This window comes from Elephantulus edwardii, unplaced genomic scaffold (genome assembly GCF_000299155.1).
Source record: "Elephantulus edwardii isolate Elephantulus edwardi_28Jun2011 unplaced genomic scaffold, EleEdw1.0 scaffold00007, whole genome shotgun sequence".
Classification (NCBI taxonomy): domain Eukaryota; kingdom Metazoa; phylum Chordata; class Mammalia; order Macroscelidea; family Macroscelididae; genus Elephantulus; species Elephantulus edwardii.
The window spans coordinates 1,564,108-1,584,097 of record NW_006399757.1 but is presented as its reverse complement, the minus strand read 5'-3'; the positions used below and the strand labels follow the sequence as shown (position 1 = coordinate 1,584,097).

The window sequence follows — 19,990 nt, the reverse complement described above, 5'->3', positions numbered from 1 at the left end:
TGTGCCAATCTTATTGTCTCTGACACACCTATCCCCATTTCCCCAGTCACTGAATCAGTCCATCAAATCGAGGGTCTTCCTCTCCTGTGCTGTCTCTCCAGCCTCCCAAGCACGATATCCATCTCCAAGGTCTGGTCCTTCTTTGCAACATGTCCAAAGTATGTCAGACGAAGCTTCAGAATCTTTACCTCCAAAGAGCAGCCTGTTTCACCTTTTCTAGGACAAACCCATTTGTTCTCTTAGCAGTCCATGGTATATTCAATACTCTTCTCCAGCACCACAGCTCAAAGGAATCAATTCTCCTTCTATCATCCCTAGTAATTATCCAGCTCTCTGATGCATAGCAAATAATTGCAAAGACTATGGCCTGTATCAGCATACCTTAGTCTCCAGACTGATATCACTGCTTTTCAGTACTTTGGAAAGATCTCTGACAGCAAACTTTCCCATCACAGTACATCTTTTGATTTCCTGGCTGCTGGTATCAAGAAACAACACAAAACTCAATAAAGCCAAACCCGTTTCTGTAGAGTCTGTTTTGACTCATGACAACCTCTTTTGTTAGGATCAAATTCTGCTTTACAGAATTTTTAAAACAGTGATCTTTTGGAAGCCGACTGATAGGCCTTCTTCTAAGGTGTGTCTGTTATTGACGTCTGCTCTGACTCGTAGCAAAGCTACGTAGAGCACAGGGAAAGCCTGCCAGGTTCTGCACCATTCTCAAAGCCTCTGCTTAAGGCCATCATTGCAGTCACTGCCTCAGTGCATTTCACAGGGTCTTCCTCTCCTTCAGTGACCCTCCACATTTCCAAGCATGATATCCTTTTCCAGTAATTGCTTCCTCTTGGCAAATGGCAATGTATGTAAGACAAAGGTTCACCATCCTCTCCTCTAAGAAACACTGCAAGGTGTCGGTGGGTGGCTTTTTGCTGTTAATCTTCCCACTAGCAGTCCAGCAATTAACCATTTGTTGCCAGGGACTCCAGTGGCTACCCAAGTCTAAGCATCCACTTTGCAGGCCTGTTATCTGACTTTCATAGGTCACCCCCTATTTTGGTCTTGCTTTTTTGTGACAGTAGAAATGGTTGGATCTTTCTCATCTCCTGTCCCTGGAATCTCCCTTTCCTAACTTCTGTGCCAGAATCACTTCTGTGGCCTGTACAGCAGAGATGTCATGCCACTTCCCAGGTAGCGCATCACCTTGGTTTTTCTCCCCATCCCATATAAGCACCTGCTTTCATACCGAGCCCTAGTAGTAGAGCCTGTTATGGAGTAGGCTGCCCATCACAGGGCAGCAGTTCGAATGGACCAGCTGTTCCTCAAGAGAGAGAGGAGCAGTCTTCTCCCGTAAGGATTCATCATCTGGAAGACCAAGGAAATCAGCTCCCCAGCAGTGGACTGGCATGAATGCCATAGGAGACCCTCATCTGTATCTAATTCCTTAATTCCATTGCCTTCTAGATGTGTCACCTGTTGAACTCCCCGCTATCTTTCCTTGGTATTCAGCAGACAAGCCTGCTGATCTCTTATCTCCTTCATTACCTACCCCACTGCACCTCATTACCAGTGTGATTGTTCTAATCCTGACCCTTATTATCTCTCACATAGACTGCTAACACCTTAATTGTTATCCTGCCTCAGGGCTATGCCTCCTTAATAGTCCCCTGTCTCCACAGCCTAGAATTCTTTCCAAGGGGTAGATACTAGTCAGGCCATTTCCTTGCTCCCCAACATTTCCCAGCTTGTTTGTTTAGGGTCCCTCTCCCTGCGTAGGTAAGGAGTTGTGCTGCCAAACCAGAGACGAGTGGTTCGAATTCACTGGCTTCTCTAAGAGAGGAATATGAGCAGTCTCCTCCCTGTGATCTGAAAACTCTCTGGCTGAAGGAAGGGTCAGCTAGGAGTCTGTTCTGACTTGACAGCAATGAATTTTAAGTGGATTTGTTGTGGTGGTTGATATATAGTGTGATAAATAGTGGTAACTATGGGCTCTGGCTTTTAGCAGTATTATTTTTTTTTAATCTAAGCTCCCTTGTCCTTATTTTGTGACCTCAGCCAAATGGCATAACCCCTTCATCATTTATAGCTTCTATGACTCACTTAAAAAACCCATAAAATATTGCTATGACCTCATATTGTTGTAAGGATCAAGTGGGAAGATTTTGTAAAATTCTTGCACATGGTCTAGTAGATAATAAGCATCTAGAGTATATTCTGTTGTTTGTAATACTGATATTATCATGATCATCACCTTTGTTAAAATTTCACTTGACAGACCTTTATTATGTCACATGCAATGCTGGGTCTATTGCCCATGTAAGTGTGACACTTCTTTGTCACCGAAGATATGTGTCATTCTCTGCCTCAATTACCTGGGCTCTAATTGCACTCCAGTGGCCACCTAAAATGTCTCACTACCTCCTCAAAACACGTCTTCCCTCTCAGCCAGAAAAATCTTGCCCTCCTTTGAACCACTATTCAATTTGTCTATACCTAAGCTCTTAACATATGGTATAATTATCTTTTCTCATGTGCCATTTTCCAGTTTTGTGCAGCATTTAGTTATTGAATTTGGTAGAGAATTTTTCCTTTGCCCACAGACTGTGTAGTCCTGGGCCTGTCATTTTAATCTTTATGTGTCTCAATCTCCTGTACTGTCAAACCAGAAAAAAAAACAAAATTTGTGGTTGAAATAAAAATAAATCGTGTAGGCAAAGCAAAACCTTGTTAGTCTAGAAGAGATGCTTCACGAATATTCATGACTGCTAGCCAGTGCATCAGGAGCCCTTGTGGTGCTTTGATTAATCACTTGACTACTAACCCAAAGATCTGCCAGCCCCCCACCTGCTGCACAGGAGAAAGTTACTGGCAGTCTGCTTCCATAAATATTACAGCCTGTGGAAAACCCATAGGGTAGTTCTGCCCTGGCCTGAGTGATTGCCATGAGTTGAAATCAACTGAATGGCCAGGAGTTTTAGGATCCACCACTTCAGGCTCCCTTGAGTATAAGAAGGCCATCTCACTTGTCTGCTATTCTTAGATATTTTAGGGCAGAATTTGAACATGCTTGCTTTTATAAATACTTGCTGAATAAATAAATGAATGATAAAGTAGCTGTAATACCTTTATAATAGTTATGTGTGCCTTTTTAGATGGATGCAGCTGTTAGGTAGTAACTAAGATCTCAATAACAAAGAACATACCAGGAAAAAAGATAGAGAAGCCAGTGTCCCCATTGTCATTACAAAGTGCCACACTGAGCCAATTCTGTTACAAGAAATCTTCCCCTGTTCTGCTCACCACAGACTCCAGGAAGTCACAGGGAAAGTATTTGTGACAATTGTGCACACACACAAACCCTCCAGGATCTGCCCACAGCCAGAGCTCTCATCAAGTGATGAGGGACACAAAGACATTGCACACAATAGGTGTGCCTGTCCCTTGTCTGCAGGTTCCGCTGTCTGTGATCTCCGCAGAGGAGGAGCACGGGAGCGGTACTGTGAAAGGATAATAGACGGGGAGTCAGAAGAGCAACCGGCGGCTTGCTGCTCAGCGATCACGTCGTGGTGATGCCTGGACACCATGTGTCTCATGATAAGCATCTTCCCTTGGTGCCGTGGAGTCGCTCATTTCCTGGCAGCTTGACCCCAAACGACCACATTCATCCTCAGCATCTATACAACATACCACTTTGAATCTGAAGGCTCTTTCTTTCTGAGTTCACCGGAGGTAAACAAGGACGTTATTTTATTCTCCCCTCTGGTATCAATGCTCTCTGTCATCCCAATGCTTCGGTTCCCTGCGGCTCTCTGAAGTGGATTTGACTTTTGCATCATCTTTGGTTTGGAATTCACGCTGCTTTGCTAAAAGAGTTGTTACCCATTGATTGACTTGGAGGGAGTATAAGTTCTCATTTTATGTCATAAAAATATTAACTTTTCTAGGTATTAGTAATGATCATTAATAATTCTTTACCTTAGAACTATTCTACTTAATAATGGAACCACTTGGATATGTTAAAGAATTTTTTTGTAAGTTCACAGTAAATCATATAAAAGGGAGCTTATGGTTACTCCTTAAAATAATATGGAAAACAAAGATTAGAAATCACTGCTTTAAGTAAGCCAATTTAGGCAAATTCTTAGAATTTAAAGTGATCTCAGAGATGAGCTAGTGGAAGGATTCTCAGCTCTGACAGCATTTTATAGTTAATTGCACAGGAAATTTTTCAAATCTAACAGATGCAAGGATTCTGGATTTGTTTTTAAGATCCATACATCACAACTTCTAGAAAGTTCTGTCAGTGATGGTGACATTAACATGCAACCAGGGAAGAAACACTACTCATTTAGGAGAAAAGGGAGATGAACCAGTGTGTTTGGATTAACTATGTCTTGAACATTATGTTGTTTTAAATTCATTATGTCTTTGATCCTCATAATCAGAGAGGTAATATTACAATTAGAGGACTCAGGTTTGGTCCTTATGTACAATGTTGTTGTTGTTTTGTGCCATCAAGTTGCTGCGACTAATAGTGACCCTATGTGCAACATGCTGAACCCTTCTGTATCCTGTGCCAACCTTATTGTCTCTGACATACCTACCCTTATTACCCCAGTCACTGAATCAGTCCATCCCATTGAGGGTCTTCCTCTCTTGCACTGTCCCTCCACCCTCCCAAGCATGACGTTCCTCTCTGTAAAAAGAAAAGCGCTACGAGGCGACAGGCATATTTGCCAAATTCACAAAGGGGAACTGTCCCTGTCAATAGTGTCAGTAGCACAAGGTCAGTTCCCATGAGGTCAGGCATGTCCCTCATGCTCCCACATCTCTCTGTTCATCTCAACACCGATCATACTGTTTTATTAGGTCCAAAATTCAACACAATAGCTCACAGACCACACAGAACCATACTGGGGAACTTAAAAGATTATAATCCAGGTTAGTAGTAGAATCCAGTCAGGACAACATCTAAAATGTTCTCACAAGGCACCTCAGCCTTGAGCCTCACCAGTCCTGCCAGTATTGACTCTCCTCCAGCCCCTACCCCAGTTGTCCAACAGATTTGGCCAAAGGCTCATAGCTTAGCTTTGGTTCTGTTTATGGGGGATAGCTCATATAAGCTCTCTGATTCTGTGCTTCGCCCATGGCTGCTGCTGCTGCTATTGTAAGTCTAGTTGGTGCAAGAAGGTCTGGTCCTGAAGGGTGTTCACTGCATCCCACTTTTCTCTCTCTGGTGGTGAGAGAGATCCTCTCTGCAGCTGGATCCATTAAATTTAATGGCAAGACTAGTCAATCCCCTTGTAAATTGGTGAGATAGCCAGTACCTTTGTGGATAGGCTAACACACCCTATTTGCATGTTCCATTCCATCAACATGGCACATTCAAGTTCAGTAGCTAGGAAAGCCATGTTGAATAATAAACTCCACAGACTCTGCCACAAAAACAATTTTCCATTATAAGCTTTGGTGTTGGGGTTGGTGGGTTTTTGGTTTTTTCCCCCTTTTAGTCATTCTCTTTGTACTATTTTGATTTCCATGTGAGGAGAGTTCTAATCCAGGAATACCCAGATGACCTGTTTATAATCTTGTCTGTTTCCTGAGCATGATGAGTTTCATCTCTGCCAGCTTTAACGAGTCACCGCCTCCTCTCCATGGACCACATGGAGAGATGTAGTAAGAAAAGGCAAGGGGAGGCTCTTCTTATGTACCTGCAAGTTACAGCTGTACACTCACTGTCTGTGGCTGAGTGGAAGTCTGGTGACCTTCATATGGGCCAAAGTATATGCTTCCACCTACTAAGTGTGTGATCTGTGCTCTACTTCCTACTTTTTTTTTTTTAAATTTTTTTTATTTTGTGTGTGTGTACCGTCAAATCAGATCTCACTGGTACAGGAGGAGATTGCCCCTCCTTCCTCGGCAGAGCATCTGTACTTCCTACTTTTTAAGGGCCTTTTAATGACCCCACGCCAGGTGATTCAGTCTGTCTCAGAAGAACTGTCCAGGAGAAAGTGAATGACAAAGTGAGGAGGAACAGACAAAGAGAGCAATTATGGCAGAATGCAAGGAACGTGGTTGTTTTCTTACCTGTGTGTGTGTGTGTGTGTGTGTGTGTGTGTGAGAGAGAGAGAGAGAGAGAGAGAGAATTGCAATCCCACCACTTCAAAAGCACCCTTTTGATAAATCTCTTCAAAGGAGAGATAGAGGGTAGGGAGAAGATGTATATCTATTTCTAAAATAGAAAGTATTTTATTTAACAGTACATATTCAGAGTTTCCCCAGAATATTGCATGCATAGTGAATATCAAATTTATGTTACCCTTCCTCTACCATTGAATTTTTAGGATGGTTTTTATTTTTATAGCTATTATGAAAATAGGGCAGAGAAAGTCCTTGTAGCTAATTTTGATTCATAAAGGACCTTTTGTGAGGACACTTATATTGATTAATGGTACCAGGAAATAGCAAGTAGTAGCTTTGATGGTCTGGAGGGTAGGGAGTTGCACTGCCAACCCAGAGGCAGGTGGTTCAAATCCACCAGCTATCCCATGGGAGGAAAATGGGCTGTCTCTTCCCATGTGATTTATAACCTCCAAAAACCCACTGCTGGGTCAGATATGAGTCAATTCCAATTCGATGGCATGTAACAACATAACAGTTTTGAACAGTGTTGACCCAGATCATGCCCTTTTCTATGAGGGCATATACTAAGCTGTAAATATGTCTATATACTAGCTTTAGTGGCATTATCACACCATAGGTAGTCTGAACTATACTGCATTGCATGGTAGCCTTAGTTTTAACACAAAAATTTCTTAAATTTATGACAAGGAATAACAAGTTGAAGTACAGTAAGAAAGAATTTAATTGCTTATCATAAATAAAGGCTTAGCTTCAAAATAGCAAGCTTAAAATTTCCCTTATAGTGCACTTTAAAGATTTCCACCGATGATCTCCAAGAAGTGGCACCCAGCCATTGCTGGAATGAAATAACACAAGTTGTTCAAAGTTTGGGCCATAATTGATTTAATGCATATTTTTACTACTCTACTATACCTTTTATCTTATATGAGAAGAGCAATTCTATACACAGATAATATGTAAATAAAATTCTAAGAATATGTAACTCCATAAAATTATATTTGATGATTGACCTGATGTTTCAAGAGAAGAAAAATTGCTTTCAACTAAGTTTACATGTTCTCTGACAATTTTTCAGTCACTGCCAGAGAGGAGGCCATCATGTGAGAATCTAGATCCTTCTTGTCTCATTCCTCATGGGAGGGGGGAGATCTGGATCTCTTTATTTGGACACTATTTTTTTCATGTTATTAAACGTTTGTGGCAATGACCTTGAGTCCTTTTGTAGCAGTTGCTTCTGGTGCCTGGTGTCTCTGGTTTTTGCTTCTTTCAGCTTTCAAGCTAAGGAGATAGCCCTCTTTCCCCAAAGTGTCCAAGACAGTAGTGTGATTCAAACTCAGAATTGCCCCTTTAAATGATGGGACATGGAACAAAACTATAGTCTCCTAAGGACAGAATTATTGAAAATAATCCCTCACATCTCTTGCTGACTCTCCTTACCATTAACCAGCACTTATTGCTCCTTCAGACTCTTTGATGCTCAATGCTTATTTCTTGTTTTCTGTTTTGCAGGCTGGAGGCTCCCAGGTGATTTTCACCAATCCTTTAGAAATTGTCAAAATCCGTCTGCAGGTGGCTGGAGAAATCACTACCGGTCCTCGAGTCAGTGCTCTGTCTGTCCTGCGGGACTTGGGCTTCTTTGGAATCTACAAGGTAATTATTCTTTGAGTCATAGTCTTGGTCACATTCTCAACTCTTAAACTAGGAACTGTTCATTGAGTTCTTACTTTTCCACACCTGGAGATGTTCCACAGAGGCCACACTGCTGGCACTCCACAGCGACCTTCATGCCAGTTAGAAATAGGTGCCCTTGCCTGCCATTTGTTGTAAACTACCCTTATACATACATAAATCCAAGGTGTCTACTATAGATGTACCAAAACTTTGTGTTGGAAGACTCTAGAAATAGTTACATAAATGTCACATTATAGAGAATTCTGGTGGCTAAGTCGGTAAGGCTTCAGCAAACCAGAGTGGCTGGGGAGTCACATTCTTACCTCTTCTACCAATTATAAGAATGATTTGGCAGAGACATCTGACCACCTCTTCCCAACCAAGTCTAATTCCTAAGAGGTAGATGTCAGATATAGATGTAATGGCTTATATATCAGGATCAGAAAGAACATGAATCAGTTCTTCAGTCTGGACAACTTCTCATCTGTGTCCAGAGCAGACCTCTCCTTGGCACCTTGATTCCCTCCCTCTGCAGTCCTCAGGAAAGTGTTACAAGCGTTCTAAGTTTTACTGTAAGTGCCAAGGCATCTTACTTCAACCATAAGCTTCAACCAAGCCTAGCTCTGCTCGCAAGTGCCTGGAGGCAATCCACTCTCCTAGCAAGCCTCCTGTTTTCTCACTCTTTGGACCCATATACCCTTGCAACTGCTTTACTCCACGGGCTGGAAAAGTTACTATTCCTCCTTTCACTGGCCTCTAGGTTCTCCTGCCACTGTTTCTCTAATCTGTTTCTCACCACCCTATGCCATCTCTGATGTTGAAGCAGTCTTTGTTTCCTAGGTCAAGAAGATTTTCAGCACTAGATCCCAGTTCCAAAAGACACACCATTCCCCTCTCATTCTTGGGAGTAATTGTCGCCTACTATGGGCAAATATAGAATGAAACAGGAAGTATCAAAAGAAGATATAAGGAATACACAGTTACTGTACCACAAAGGATTGATGTCCATTCCACAGGTCAAGAGTTAACACATGATCAGGAACCCAAGCTATTGAAGAGAAAAGTCCCAGATGCATTGAAGGCATTGGAAAAGCACGATTCTAGACATTGAGGGAATATTAAATAAGATGTTTCAACAACAGAGGCAACTCTGGACATACTCACTTGTCTATGATGAACAGCTTGGAAGACAGCTACCAGGAGAATTAACTCCAACAGTTCCATATTTTACCCATTCCAGAGAAAGGTACTCTAGCAGAATGTGGAAATTCTCAAGCAATATAATTAACATCACATGCAAGTAAAAGTTTGCCAGCAGTACACCAACAAAACTACCAGAAAGTGAAGAAGACTATTAATTTCTGATGTCAAATGGACCTTGGCTGAAAACAGACAGTGCCAGAAAGACATTTACCTATGTTTTATGGTTGTGCAAAGGCTCTCAATTGTGTGGATCACAATTAAATAACAAAGAGCAGATAACATTGTGAAGTATATGAATTCCCGAACACTTAATTGTACTCACACAGAACCTATGCATAGACTAAGCAGCAGTGGTTGGAGTAGAAAAGGGGAACATTTATTTAATATGTATGCTGAGCAACTAATCCGAGAAGCTGGACTCCATAAAAAAAAATGTAGCATTGGGATAGAAGGATGACCTGTTAGCAATCTACAAGATACAGATGACAAACTTGCTTCAAGGAAAAAGGATATGAAGCACTTACTGACAAAAATAAAAGCTGCAGCCTTCACTGTGGATTATACCCCAGCATGAAGAAGAAAAGCAAACCTCCTCACAAGTGGACCAATACACAGCATCTAGCCAAATGGAGAAAAGAGTAAATTTGTCAAGACTGTAATTTTCTTTATATCCAGAGTCAGTGTCCATGGAAGCAAGCAATGAAGAAATCAAATGATGCATTTATTATATTATGCAAATATGCCACAAGAGTTCTTCAAAGTGTTAAAAATCAAAGATGCCACCTTGAGAACTGAGGTCCCCCTGACCCAAGCCACAGTATTTTATGATCAGTTGATATACATGCTGATAACCAAGAGGTTGGCAGTTTGAACCCCCACCCTATCCATGGGCAGAGGGGGAGAATGTCTGCGCCTATTATGATATGCAGCCTCTGAAGTCTACTGGGACAGTTCTTCTCTGTTCTATAGGCTCTCTTTGAGTTGATGGGCAATGAATTTAGTTTGGTTTTGCTTTTTTTTTTTTTTAAATGTATGATGAAGTTGTACAATGAATAAGGAAGCAAGCAGGGCAGATCTTCATGTCACGTGTTCTGGACATATCCTGAGAGGGACCAATCTCTGGAAAAGGATATCAGGATTGGTGAAGTAGAGAGTAATATAAAGAAAGCCTTTCATGGAGGGAATTAATATAAGGATCACAGGTGTGAACTCAGAAGTGTCTGTGATGGTGAGGATGGTACAGGACCAGGCCTTGTTTTGTGCTGTTGTTCATAGGACTATGCCTTAGAACAGGCTTGCCAGCACTTACTAGCCATGGTATCAAACAAAAAGTTCAGTTCGCCATTTTTCAAATGATAAGATTTTTTTTTAAAGTTTTATACTCAAAAGAATATAAAGGAGAAAACTACTTCATATAGCTTTTTGATCACCATATTACCATTTGAACCCTTTTCTGTATGATCCGGTAATGTGCTTTGTAAAGTGCATCACCTGCATGTCCCAGGTTATGCAATATGAAGACTTTTGGACTTCATGTGCAATTCTCTGTAGTCACTCAATCCTATAGACAGGACTTCAGGACTGTTACATTTCCCCACCTCTTCCCAGCTCACCCTCATGAAACAGTTCACCATTGAGGTGATCGCTCTGAACATCTGGAGTTAATATGGATTTGAGGATGTTTTAGGCTTATCTGCCTACCCTAACCTGGACTATTGATTCTCAAGGTGTAGACTTACAGCGCGTGAGCCTGGACTTTGTCTATGTGGTTGGGGCTCCCTTCAGTTTGACTGGCTCTTGAATTACCATCTGAGGTTACCATCCTAAAAGTCAAGTAACTGGGAGAGTGATCTGGGCTGAGACTTCGTAAGACCGACCATAACGAGACACATTCTTTTCAGGGTCGATTTTGAGCAACGAAGAGCTTGTTTTATATTTAAGCATAGGTAGTTTTTACAAATAAACCTGCTGATTAGTACAGTGGCATTTAAAATGTTCAGTCGGTGATTGCGCAATATAATAAAGTGTATAGCTGTTTCATTTGCCAATTTATATTTTACCCAGTGATAAGGCATAAAAAGGATTTAGGATTGATCAGCTTGAAGAAGAATCTTCTTTCCTAAGTTTTTAGTCACTTGCCGTCTATAGCATGATGTAGCAGCATGTCGTTTTTGACAAGATGCCAAGCTCTAGTTGTCTGATAAGAAGCACTTAGGAACTATTGCAATGACTGTTACCGAAATGTCTAGATGGATAAAATGTTCAAAAACTTGTTTGCTGATACAGAGAGACTGTTAAACTACCTGCAAATGATATGAGACTGAGGCTTAGTGCTTTTCATCTTTAGAGTATTTTTTCATCTTAATCCCTTTAACACTGCTTGGAAGTAATTAGTATTCTGATTTTGTAGTGAGGTAAGTAGAGGCTGCCAACAGCGGTATCTGAGCTGAACTTGAGGCTCAGAAGTTTCTTGTTTCCACTTTTGCATGAAAATGGCTTTCCTGAAATGAGCAGGATTGCTCAAGTTGGAGCAAGAGACCTCTCCCCTATAAAGTTAATTACTAGTCTAGGGGTTTAATCTAGTTCAGAGGCATTCCATGGGGCTTCGGGCTGCCTGACAGAGCTACTTTAAGTGTATTGGCTGTTACCAAGTAAGTGAATTGACTAACACTTTGAACTTTTGGAAACTTGCTTTCTTTTCTTTTTTTTTTTTATTATTAATTTTAATAAACATTTACAGAGGTTTTGGATTTCCGTTCATTCATTGCTGTATTTTTCTCCCTGCCCACCCCTCCCCACCAGTTCGCTCCCCTCTCCGAAAAGAAAAAAAATTCCTTCATTGGTATACAATTCCCCCATCCCTTCCCCCCAGCCCCTGCCCCGAGTATACTTCTCTGTGCAACCTTAATTCTGGATTCCTGTGCTAACCATAATACTCAATCATATATCGCCTTTAATCTGTTCTTTCCACAAGAGTGGCTTGACAGCCTTGTCTCTCCAGTTAGCATCACCTTATTTTCTGAGGTCAGCTGTTCCTGTGCCCAGATCAGTGAGCCTAGACTTCCTTTACCTCACATCGCCACCCTAGGTTAACGTCTTTATTTCTATTCATTCTCCCAACTTTCAGCCTTGACCTTTGTTTCTTATGAACATCTTTGCAACATGCTGATGTCAGTCCACCTCTCCATGGTCAGAAATCATTACATCATTTTGGTATTCATTCTACGGGGTATCACAGCCTTTAACAATGGTATCTACTTATGAAAAATTAACCATTGGAAAACTTCAGAGCACAGTTGTACACCTGACACACACAGATGCTGATTCAGCATCAACTACAACTGATGGTGTGGTTGTATAGCTTGCTATAGTGTTGTTCCAGCATATACTTTAGTAATAAAGCTTTTCTCCCCTTTCTTCCTTGAATGGAAGAATGCCAATTCCCTAGAGTTGCCTAATACTTTGAGACCTAGTGTGTGGTATGTGTCTTCCATTGCATGTTTTGGGGGAGGACCTCCTTCTTAGATTTAGTAGGGACAGGAGGGACAGGTAATCCTCCTTCTTGTCCCTGGGTCCTTTTGTTGAGCTGTTGTTAGCATTACAATAGCAGACACAGGAGGGGTCAGTGGCCAGCTCTGTAAGTGTGTTTAGACCCACTGTGCTTAACCTCACCTAAATTGGATTTAACCTGGCTTTTTATTTCCTCTTGAATTGACATGCAAAATAAGGAACTATTGTGTGACTTCTCAATAGTAGGCAATTAGAATACGTGCTTAAGAAATGCATTTACAACTGAAAAAAAAATTGTGGATGTGATAAACATTTCACATTCCTGAGGTTCAAAATAGTTTAAAGCAGAGATAATGAACCATGTAAACAGAACCTCCACCTGAAAGAGTAACTTTTAGTTTTAGTATAGAGTAAGTAGGTGGTTAAAGAAAAGGCAAAATAGCCTGCAGTGTGTCCTGCATAAGAATTTATGGGTAACGTTGTTTTATTGCATAAGCCACTGCAACCTAAAAAGAACTGAAATAAATTGTGACATAGAAGAGTGATATGCATCTACTGTTGTACTTTTCCACAGGAGTCATTAGAATTTACACTAGGTAACAGACTAAAATTAGTCATTTTCTTTATTTTTTAATACAACTAGACAACACCTAAGAACAGTGAACAACATGGCTAATAAGGAAGAATGAGTCATTAGAATACAATGAAGCAGGAGGTCTTTTTTGAAAACAAAAAAGAGCACTTACAGCTCAGGTCTGTCAAGCATTGTTGAAAACCTTTTAGAATAGAGCTTTGCAGACAACTGGATTAACAAATGTTAATTACAAATGGAATATCCACTCTAGTATGGAAGGTCGTTTAGATTCATTAAGTGCTCTTCTGTTCTTGATCAAAGCCATATGTCTTTGTCTTTTGTATTTAACAAAGTATTCAAATATATATTTCATTCACATACATAACTTGTGTATGTGTGTTCTCCAGTTCTGTATGTGTATTGAAATCACTGGAGCTACAAGGTATAAAATAAGAAGCAAATCATGATATGAATATTCTTGTTAATACTGTATTAACTAATAGCGAAGCAATGTTGTTTGATTTTTTAAAAAGAAATAAAATACAAGTGTGTTTTTTAAAAGTGTAAGTCATAAAAGGAAAATAAAATTTGCTGACTGCTTCTTAACACTTTTTCTTCAACAGATAATAACTATTTGTTTTTCTATATCCTTTCAAAAATGGCACAGAATAGGGCAAAGTTCAGATCCATGTACATTAGGTCCCATGAGACACAGTGGACTCAAAGGCACATAAGAACCACATAGCAGTAATTCTTTTTCTTGCTGTTTCTTTCTGTATCAAACAAATTTTGCCATACCTGTATCAGTTAGGGAGTCTGATGCCCTAGTAGGTAAGGATTTGTGCTGCCAGCCCAAAGGCAGGCAGATAGAATCCGCATGCAACTCCACAGGAGAAAGATAGGCCGACTCCTTCCATGTGATTTACAGCTTCCACAAACATGCTGGAGGCTCAGCTTTGTCATTTCTGACTCTCTAGGGCATAACAGCAATAACATTATCAATGTTGTGTGTGTGTCCTAACACAAAATCATTTCACGCACATAAAACATCTTGAGGCTCTTTCCTCATTTTATTTAATCACTGAATATAACTTTGAAAAAGTTGAATTTTGTCTTTGTAACAAGTTCCCTCTTGAGAGGTATTTATACTGTTTCCAGTTTGGGGAATCAGTTTATCATAAGCAATAACACAGGGAACATCCCTGACTATAGTCTCACCAATATTTATAAGTGTATTCAAAAATAATCTTGTCAATTAATTTTGTTGTTGTTGATAGATTTTTATCAAATTGTACTCTGAAGAATGTTATAGCAGTTTAATTTTTTTATACCAGCTTTTATTTTTATTTTCCATTTACTTACTACCTTGCCCCATAGAGGAAATAACTGGTTAGTCATTATTTTGAGAACATACTGCCATGCCTGCCAAATGTCTTAACACAATGGGCATCACATGGCTTTGCCATTGTGGCATTTTGACCCGTTCTACTTCACTCTTGGTTTTTTGCACAGACTTCTATGAAGGCTCCTCATGGTTTCCTTAATTTGTCTTGATACCTTCAAATTCATTTTCCCAAATAGAGCGATATATTTAAAATGTAAATTAGATTCATTCATTAACATAACAAATTTTTGCTGGAAGTTGTTTGCATGCATAGCACTGTTCTAGTCATTTAGGGCACAGGTAGACAAACTAAGTTCATGTTGCTGTGTGATGGGGATACGAAAATGAATTAATAAGGCATGGCTTATAAGGAGTTTACCTAGTGGGGATAGTCAGCAAGTAAACAAATTAGTAGGATATAACATATGTAAAATTGAGGATTGCTTTGAAAGGACTGTGTTTGGAATGCTAAGGAAGGTGGAAGTGATCTATTCCAAGAAGAATAAGAAGGATTTCTGAAGGAGTGATAGCCTTAAAAAAAGAATTTTTGTTATCTAGATGGCATGACTAGGTGTATTTTGTTTGAGGATAGATAATTTAGCTTCAGTGTGGAGAATGCTATGTGGGAAAACAAAACTGAAGCTGCAGAGGCCAGTTAGGAAGATAAATGTAATATGTATGTTAAGGGTGGATGTTGTCAGGGGATGGTCGCAAGCAGGAAGAGATGATGGAACCACATTAAACTAAACAAGCAAGGACTGTGACACTGGTGGTCTGTGGAGTAAGGTGTTGCACTGCCAACCGAAAGGCAGGCGGTTCAAATCAACCAGTTGTTCCATGGGAGAAAGATGAAATGTTTCCTCCTATATGATTTTCAGCCTCTGAAAACCTGCAGGAGGATCAGCTGTCAGTTCTAACTCAGTGGTACATAACAACAGAACAGTGACATTGAAGATGTAGAATGGGACATATTTGAAGGATGTTTAAGACTTAGTCTCACAAATTCTTAGAAAATGATGGAAGATGGAAAGTAAAGGAAGATTGAAGGAAAACTTTCAGGTTTCTGGCTTGAGACTCAATTTATTGATAAAGTTTAGCATTTCACAATACTCCAAATGCTGCAAGAAACCTTAAAAAAATCTAGTCTCTGTTTTCTTTATAATTGAGGAGTGGAGGCCCAAAAATCCAATGGAATTTAGTTGTATCTAAGATTATCTTAAGGGATGTCTCAAGATTGAACCTGAGTTTCCTAACTCCTGTCCAGAATTCTCTTGCTATCCAGTACTGAATGGAAGAATAGAGCCTTGCATAGGAATGGGGACTGTAGATGCTTTTCTAAGGGCCATATGTATACATGAAGCTGTTAGAGTAGGGTAAGATTTTTAAACTGGTGGGAAACAAGTGCAGATGCTCAGAAACAACCCATATTTAGGGCACAGAAAGAAATGGGAGTGGAGAAAACAGAAGCAGCTGCCAGACTGAGAGCTGGAAGCCTGAGAGAGGAAGGAGGGGAGGGAGTCAGTGGCATCTAGTGCTGCGGAGGCCAGAGGGGACAAAGACAAAGATAGAAGATTTGTGAACTTAAAAAATGGAGGTCAATGGTTATCTTTAAGAGATCAATTTAAGTAGACTGTCTGAAGCAGAAACTGATATGAGGAAAAGGCAGCTGGTGATGAAATCTTAGCAGGTACAAACCACTCAATTTAAAGGTGTTACTGTGAAACTATAAAGGAGACTAGAACAGCAGACAGAAGAAAAAGTAAATTCAAGATAATGTTAAAGGAGGAGAGATTTTTGTTTGTTTTCATTTGATGAGAGCACCATAGGATGTGAATGTCTTGAAAAGCAAAATTAAATGTGGTGCTAGAACTTTCAGGAGGCAAGCAGAAGCAAGGTTAAAACTAAGGACTAGAAATGTAAGGACTCAATTTAAGGTGCCAGATCAGCACTTAAAGAAGGTGATAGTGAATGCTTCCCTAAGGTGTGTGTTTTAGGTGCCTCTTACCTCACTGTGGTCTTGATCCTGAATGAAAGCCCTCTCCTATGCTTAGGATCTCTGCAAACTACTCTTTAAGTGGAATGTATAATCCCCTCTCACTATCCTGGGCTACAAAGGAAGTTGCCTTGATTCCAAATAGAAGGGCTGAAGCAAAAACAGCAAAAAAATCTACTGAAGGAATAAAGAATGTTAAGCTAGCCCTCGTTGTTTTGCAGGATGAAAAATGTTTTCCTTGGATAAATGTGGGAAATCTTTTGCTGAGAATTTTTACTTACATCATACTGAGTTGGGAGCACCCCCACCTCACCCCTCTGCCTCAGGAGCCTGACAGAAACAAGTCCTCTCTAGAGGAACCCACCTCCAACCCAGATCTCAAAACATTGTTATAATATGCTAAGGAAAACCTGCATTCACAATCTGTACTGTCGAATCACACATGGAAATAACACGCTTTAGGAAGAGGTAGCAAAAACGAGCAGCATTTTAGATGTCCCAAGGACTGAAGTTATTTTAATTTTCAGATATATAAAATGAATGAATGTTTTGATTTTGCTTAAGAAATCTTAAGACATTAAAATTAATGATGGTACAGTGATTAAAATTTAAATATAATACATGAACTTTAGCAGCAGATTAAACACAGCTAAAGAGGGAAGTAATACAAAAGGAAGAGATTATTCAGAATGATTTTTTGAGAAACTGAAAAGTGGTAGGTGGTCTAATATACTAGAGAGGCCAAAACCAGAAGGGGGGAAGATAATGACTGAAGAGTTTTCAGAACCAATGAAAACAGTTGATCTCAAGTGGGAGATGTAAAAATAATGTACGTTAAAGACATCAGAGTGAAACTGCAGAATACCAGAGCTAAAAGGGAGATCCTGAGTGATGAGAGAGAAGTACAGATTTCATTTAAAGGAGCAAAAATTGAACAGCTTAGAAACCAAAAGTCAGGACACTAACAACCTTTGCAGCGTACAGTTTATAGCCTACAAAAATACCTTTAAGACAAAAGTTTTAAAAAGGCTTTTTTTTTCTTGCAAAATACAAGAACTTTAACGAAAACTCATTGTCGAGTTTATTAGGACTCTTAGCAACCCTCTGTTGGGTTTTAGAGGCTGTAGATCATAATCACAGAAGATTTCCCATCTTTTTCTCATGGAACTGCTGGTGGATTTGAACCTCCAGAGAGGCTGCCTTTTGATTAGCAGTACAACAACTTACAGACCAGACCACCAGAGCTCCCTCAGTAAGCCCTTAAAATCTAGAATTTCCTTCTGGTAGAAGGGAACTAAGCGATCACAGGAGCTGGCTATGAGATACAAGGAATCAAGAGCAAAGAAAGTAATAAATGTTTATGCTTTTTAAAAATCCCAGCCCAACTTTGCCTGCATTTAAAATAATAAATACAATAGATAATGTTTTTCAAGATAGAATTCAAATATATGGGTATAAAATAAAATTTACTTCTAATTATTCTATAGTGCACGTATTTTCCAATAGGAAGATAAAAACACTGTGATAATCTTAAGTATGTATGTTAAAAGTTCTAGAAGAAACATTTCAACTAGACATAGACTGTGCAGCTTCCAGAGAAATGTGGAGGGGAAAAAAAAAAAATAAAGAAAAAGGTGGGAAAAATGGAAAAGTTGGAGGGCATGTGTTATATAGATCAGTTTGGTGAAGGAGCCGTGAAGGAAGCCTGAGTACTAAAATTCCACGCACTAAAAAACCCCACACCACTTGCCAGACTTCCGGCCCATCTAAATGATGAGCACCACTGATGGCAATGCAACATGCAGTAGCAGCAGTAGCAGGGGGAACTGACAAAGGAGTGACGTTTTCTAAAAAGGCCATGAGTTGCTAACATGATTGTGTTATAATTGCCGTGAAATTGAGAAACATATCTTAAAACATCCCCCAGTTTAGAGAAACCAAATAATAGGCATTCATATTTTAATTTGAAGTGACATCACTTGACTGTATACTGATAGAGCCTTCATTTTGTTAGCTGGCTTATTTGATGTTAACACCTAGTGACCTAATGACTCATTTGGCACCAGTGAAGCTGAAACTCGCCCGCCCGTGTTCAGACCCCAGGCACATGGTGCATAGCTGTCTCCTGACGGGGAGCAGGAATGGTCATTCAGACTCCAGGCACATGGCACATAGCTGTCGTCTGATGGGGAGCAGGAGTGGTGCTGCCAGGTTACCTGGATCTAAGGGTTAACTCACTTGAGGAAAACCAAGAGGAATGCTTAAGGATCAAGAAATGACATGCTGCCCATTGTTTGCAGCTCCAGGATCAAAATATACAATTATACATGCCAAATAAATTCTAAACCTGTAAGGTAGGAAAAGAGGGGGTGGCTCGACTACAGGTGCCAGAAGCATTAAATAACCTTCTCAGACAAGGTGCACCACTGTTGTCTTGAAGGCTGCAGGGTCCCCCCCGTCTGGCATTTTTCCCCCATGTTAGACAATGTGCATTCACTGCAGGAGTCTCTGCTAAGCCTCCGTCTCCCAGACCTACTGGCTCCTGGTGCCCAGCCCGACACAGAGGTGCCTTTGTGAGTGTAATTACCTTTCCCTGTATTAGAAATAGTCTGTTTAGAGCTGTATTTGCAGGTACGGCTAGAATAAGTAGGAATTAGCATGCAAAAGGCCCTGCCCCATCTCCCTTACCAGCACCATCCTTCAGGACTGGCTTCTTTGTCTCTGGATTGATTGGGCAGGTGTGATGCCATCCAGAATGAAGAGCTTTACAAGGAGAAAAAGAAAAGACATTGGAGATAGCTGTGTGAGAGGAGAGGAGGTGTATGTGTATAAAATACAAAGTCTGTTGTCTTACGTAATTTGACAGTTTCATGCCAGGCAGCACTGCCAGAGTAAATGATGAATGGATGATTCCCTCAACTTAAGAATTGATTAGGGCTTCCTTGAGCTTTCTACAGTGTCCACATAAAAATGGCATAATAAGAACAATAAATTCTTTTCCCCCACCCATAGTGACAATGTGGTCCATAGTCTCAAGTATAGTCTCTACGACTATCAATGGTGGACAAAGTTAAGTGAGACCCACCTTCAAAGGAGCAATGATAGCCTCTAAAGAGAATGATAGTGAGGAGACGTTAGAATGATGCAGACCTGAAATGGGGCCAGAGTCAGTCTAGATCTTAAGCTGAATAGGAGTTTTGATCTGAATTTATTTACTCACAGGTCTCCTTTGAGATATCTTTTTATTTTTTTTAACTCGTTATCAGTAGGCATTTCATTTATAGCATTGTAGTAATAGTACTAATTTCCTCCTCTTCAGAGGGGTAGAGTACTTTAATGGATTGTGGTGTTACTCTGTACTGTGGAGTCGGAACTGACCCATAACTGACCCTCCAGCGTGTTTTCAGAGGCAGTTTAATCACACAGGAGGAGGTTTTCTATCTTTCTCCCATGGAACGGCTGGTGGATTTGAATCAAGTGCCTTGGAAAAGAGGATATTAATGAATGAAAAGAG

The 19,990-nt window shown here is 40.2% G+C and overlaps 1 protein-coding gene across 3 annotated transcripts in view; it reads left to right on the top strand.

The window, feature by feature from the left end:
* SLC25A13 (solute carrier family 25 (aspartate/glutamate carrier), member 13) overlaps positions 1-19,990 on the top strand; it is a 220,490-nt gene that overhangs the window by 177,932 nt on the left and 22,568 nt on the right. For all 3 annotated transcript variants that reach the window (XM_006880228.1, XM_006880227.1, XM_006880229.1), the window contains one exon: positions 7,651-7,791. In XM_006880228.1, the coding sequence (XP_006880290.1) occupies positions 7,651-7,791 (141 nt within the window). The remainder of the gene's footprint in view (positions 1-7,650; positions 7,792-19,990) is intronic.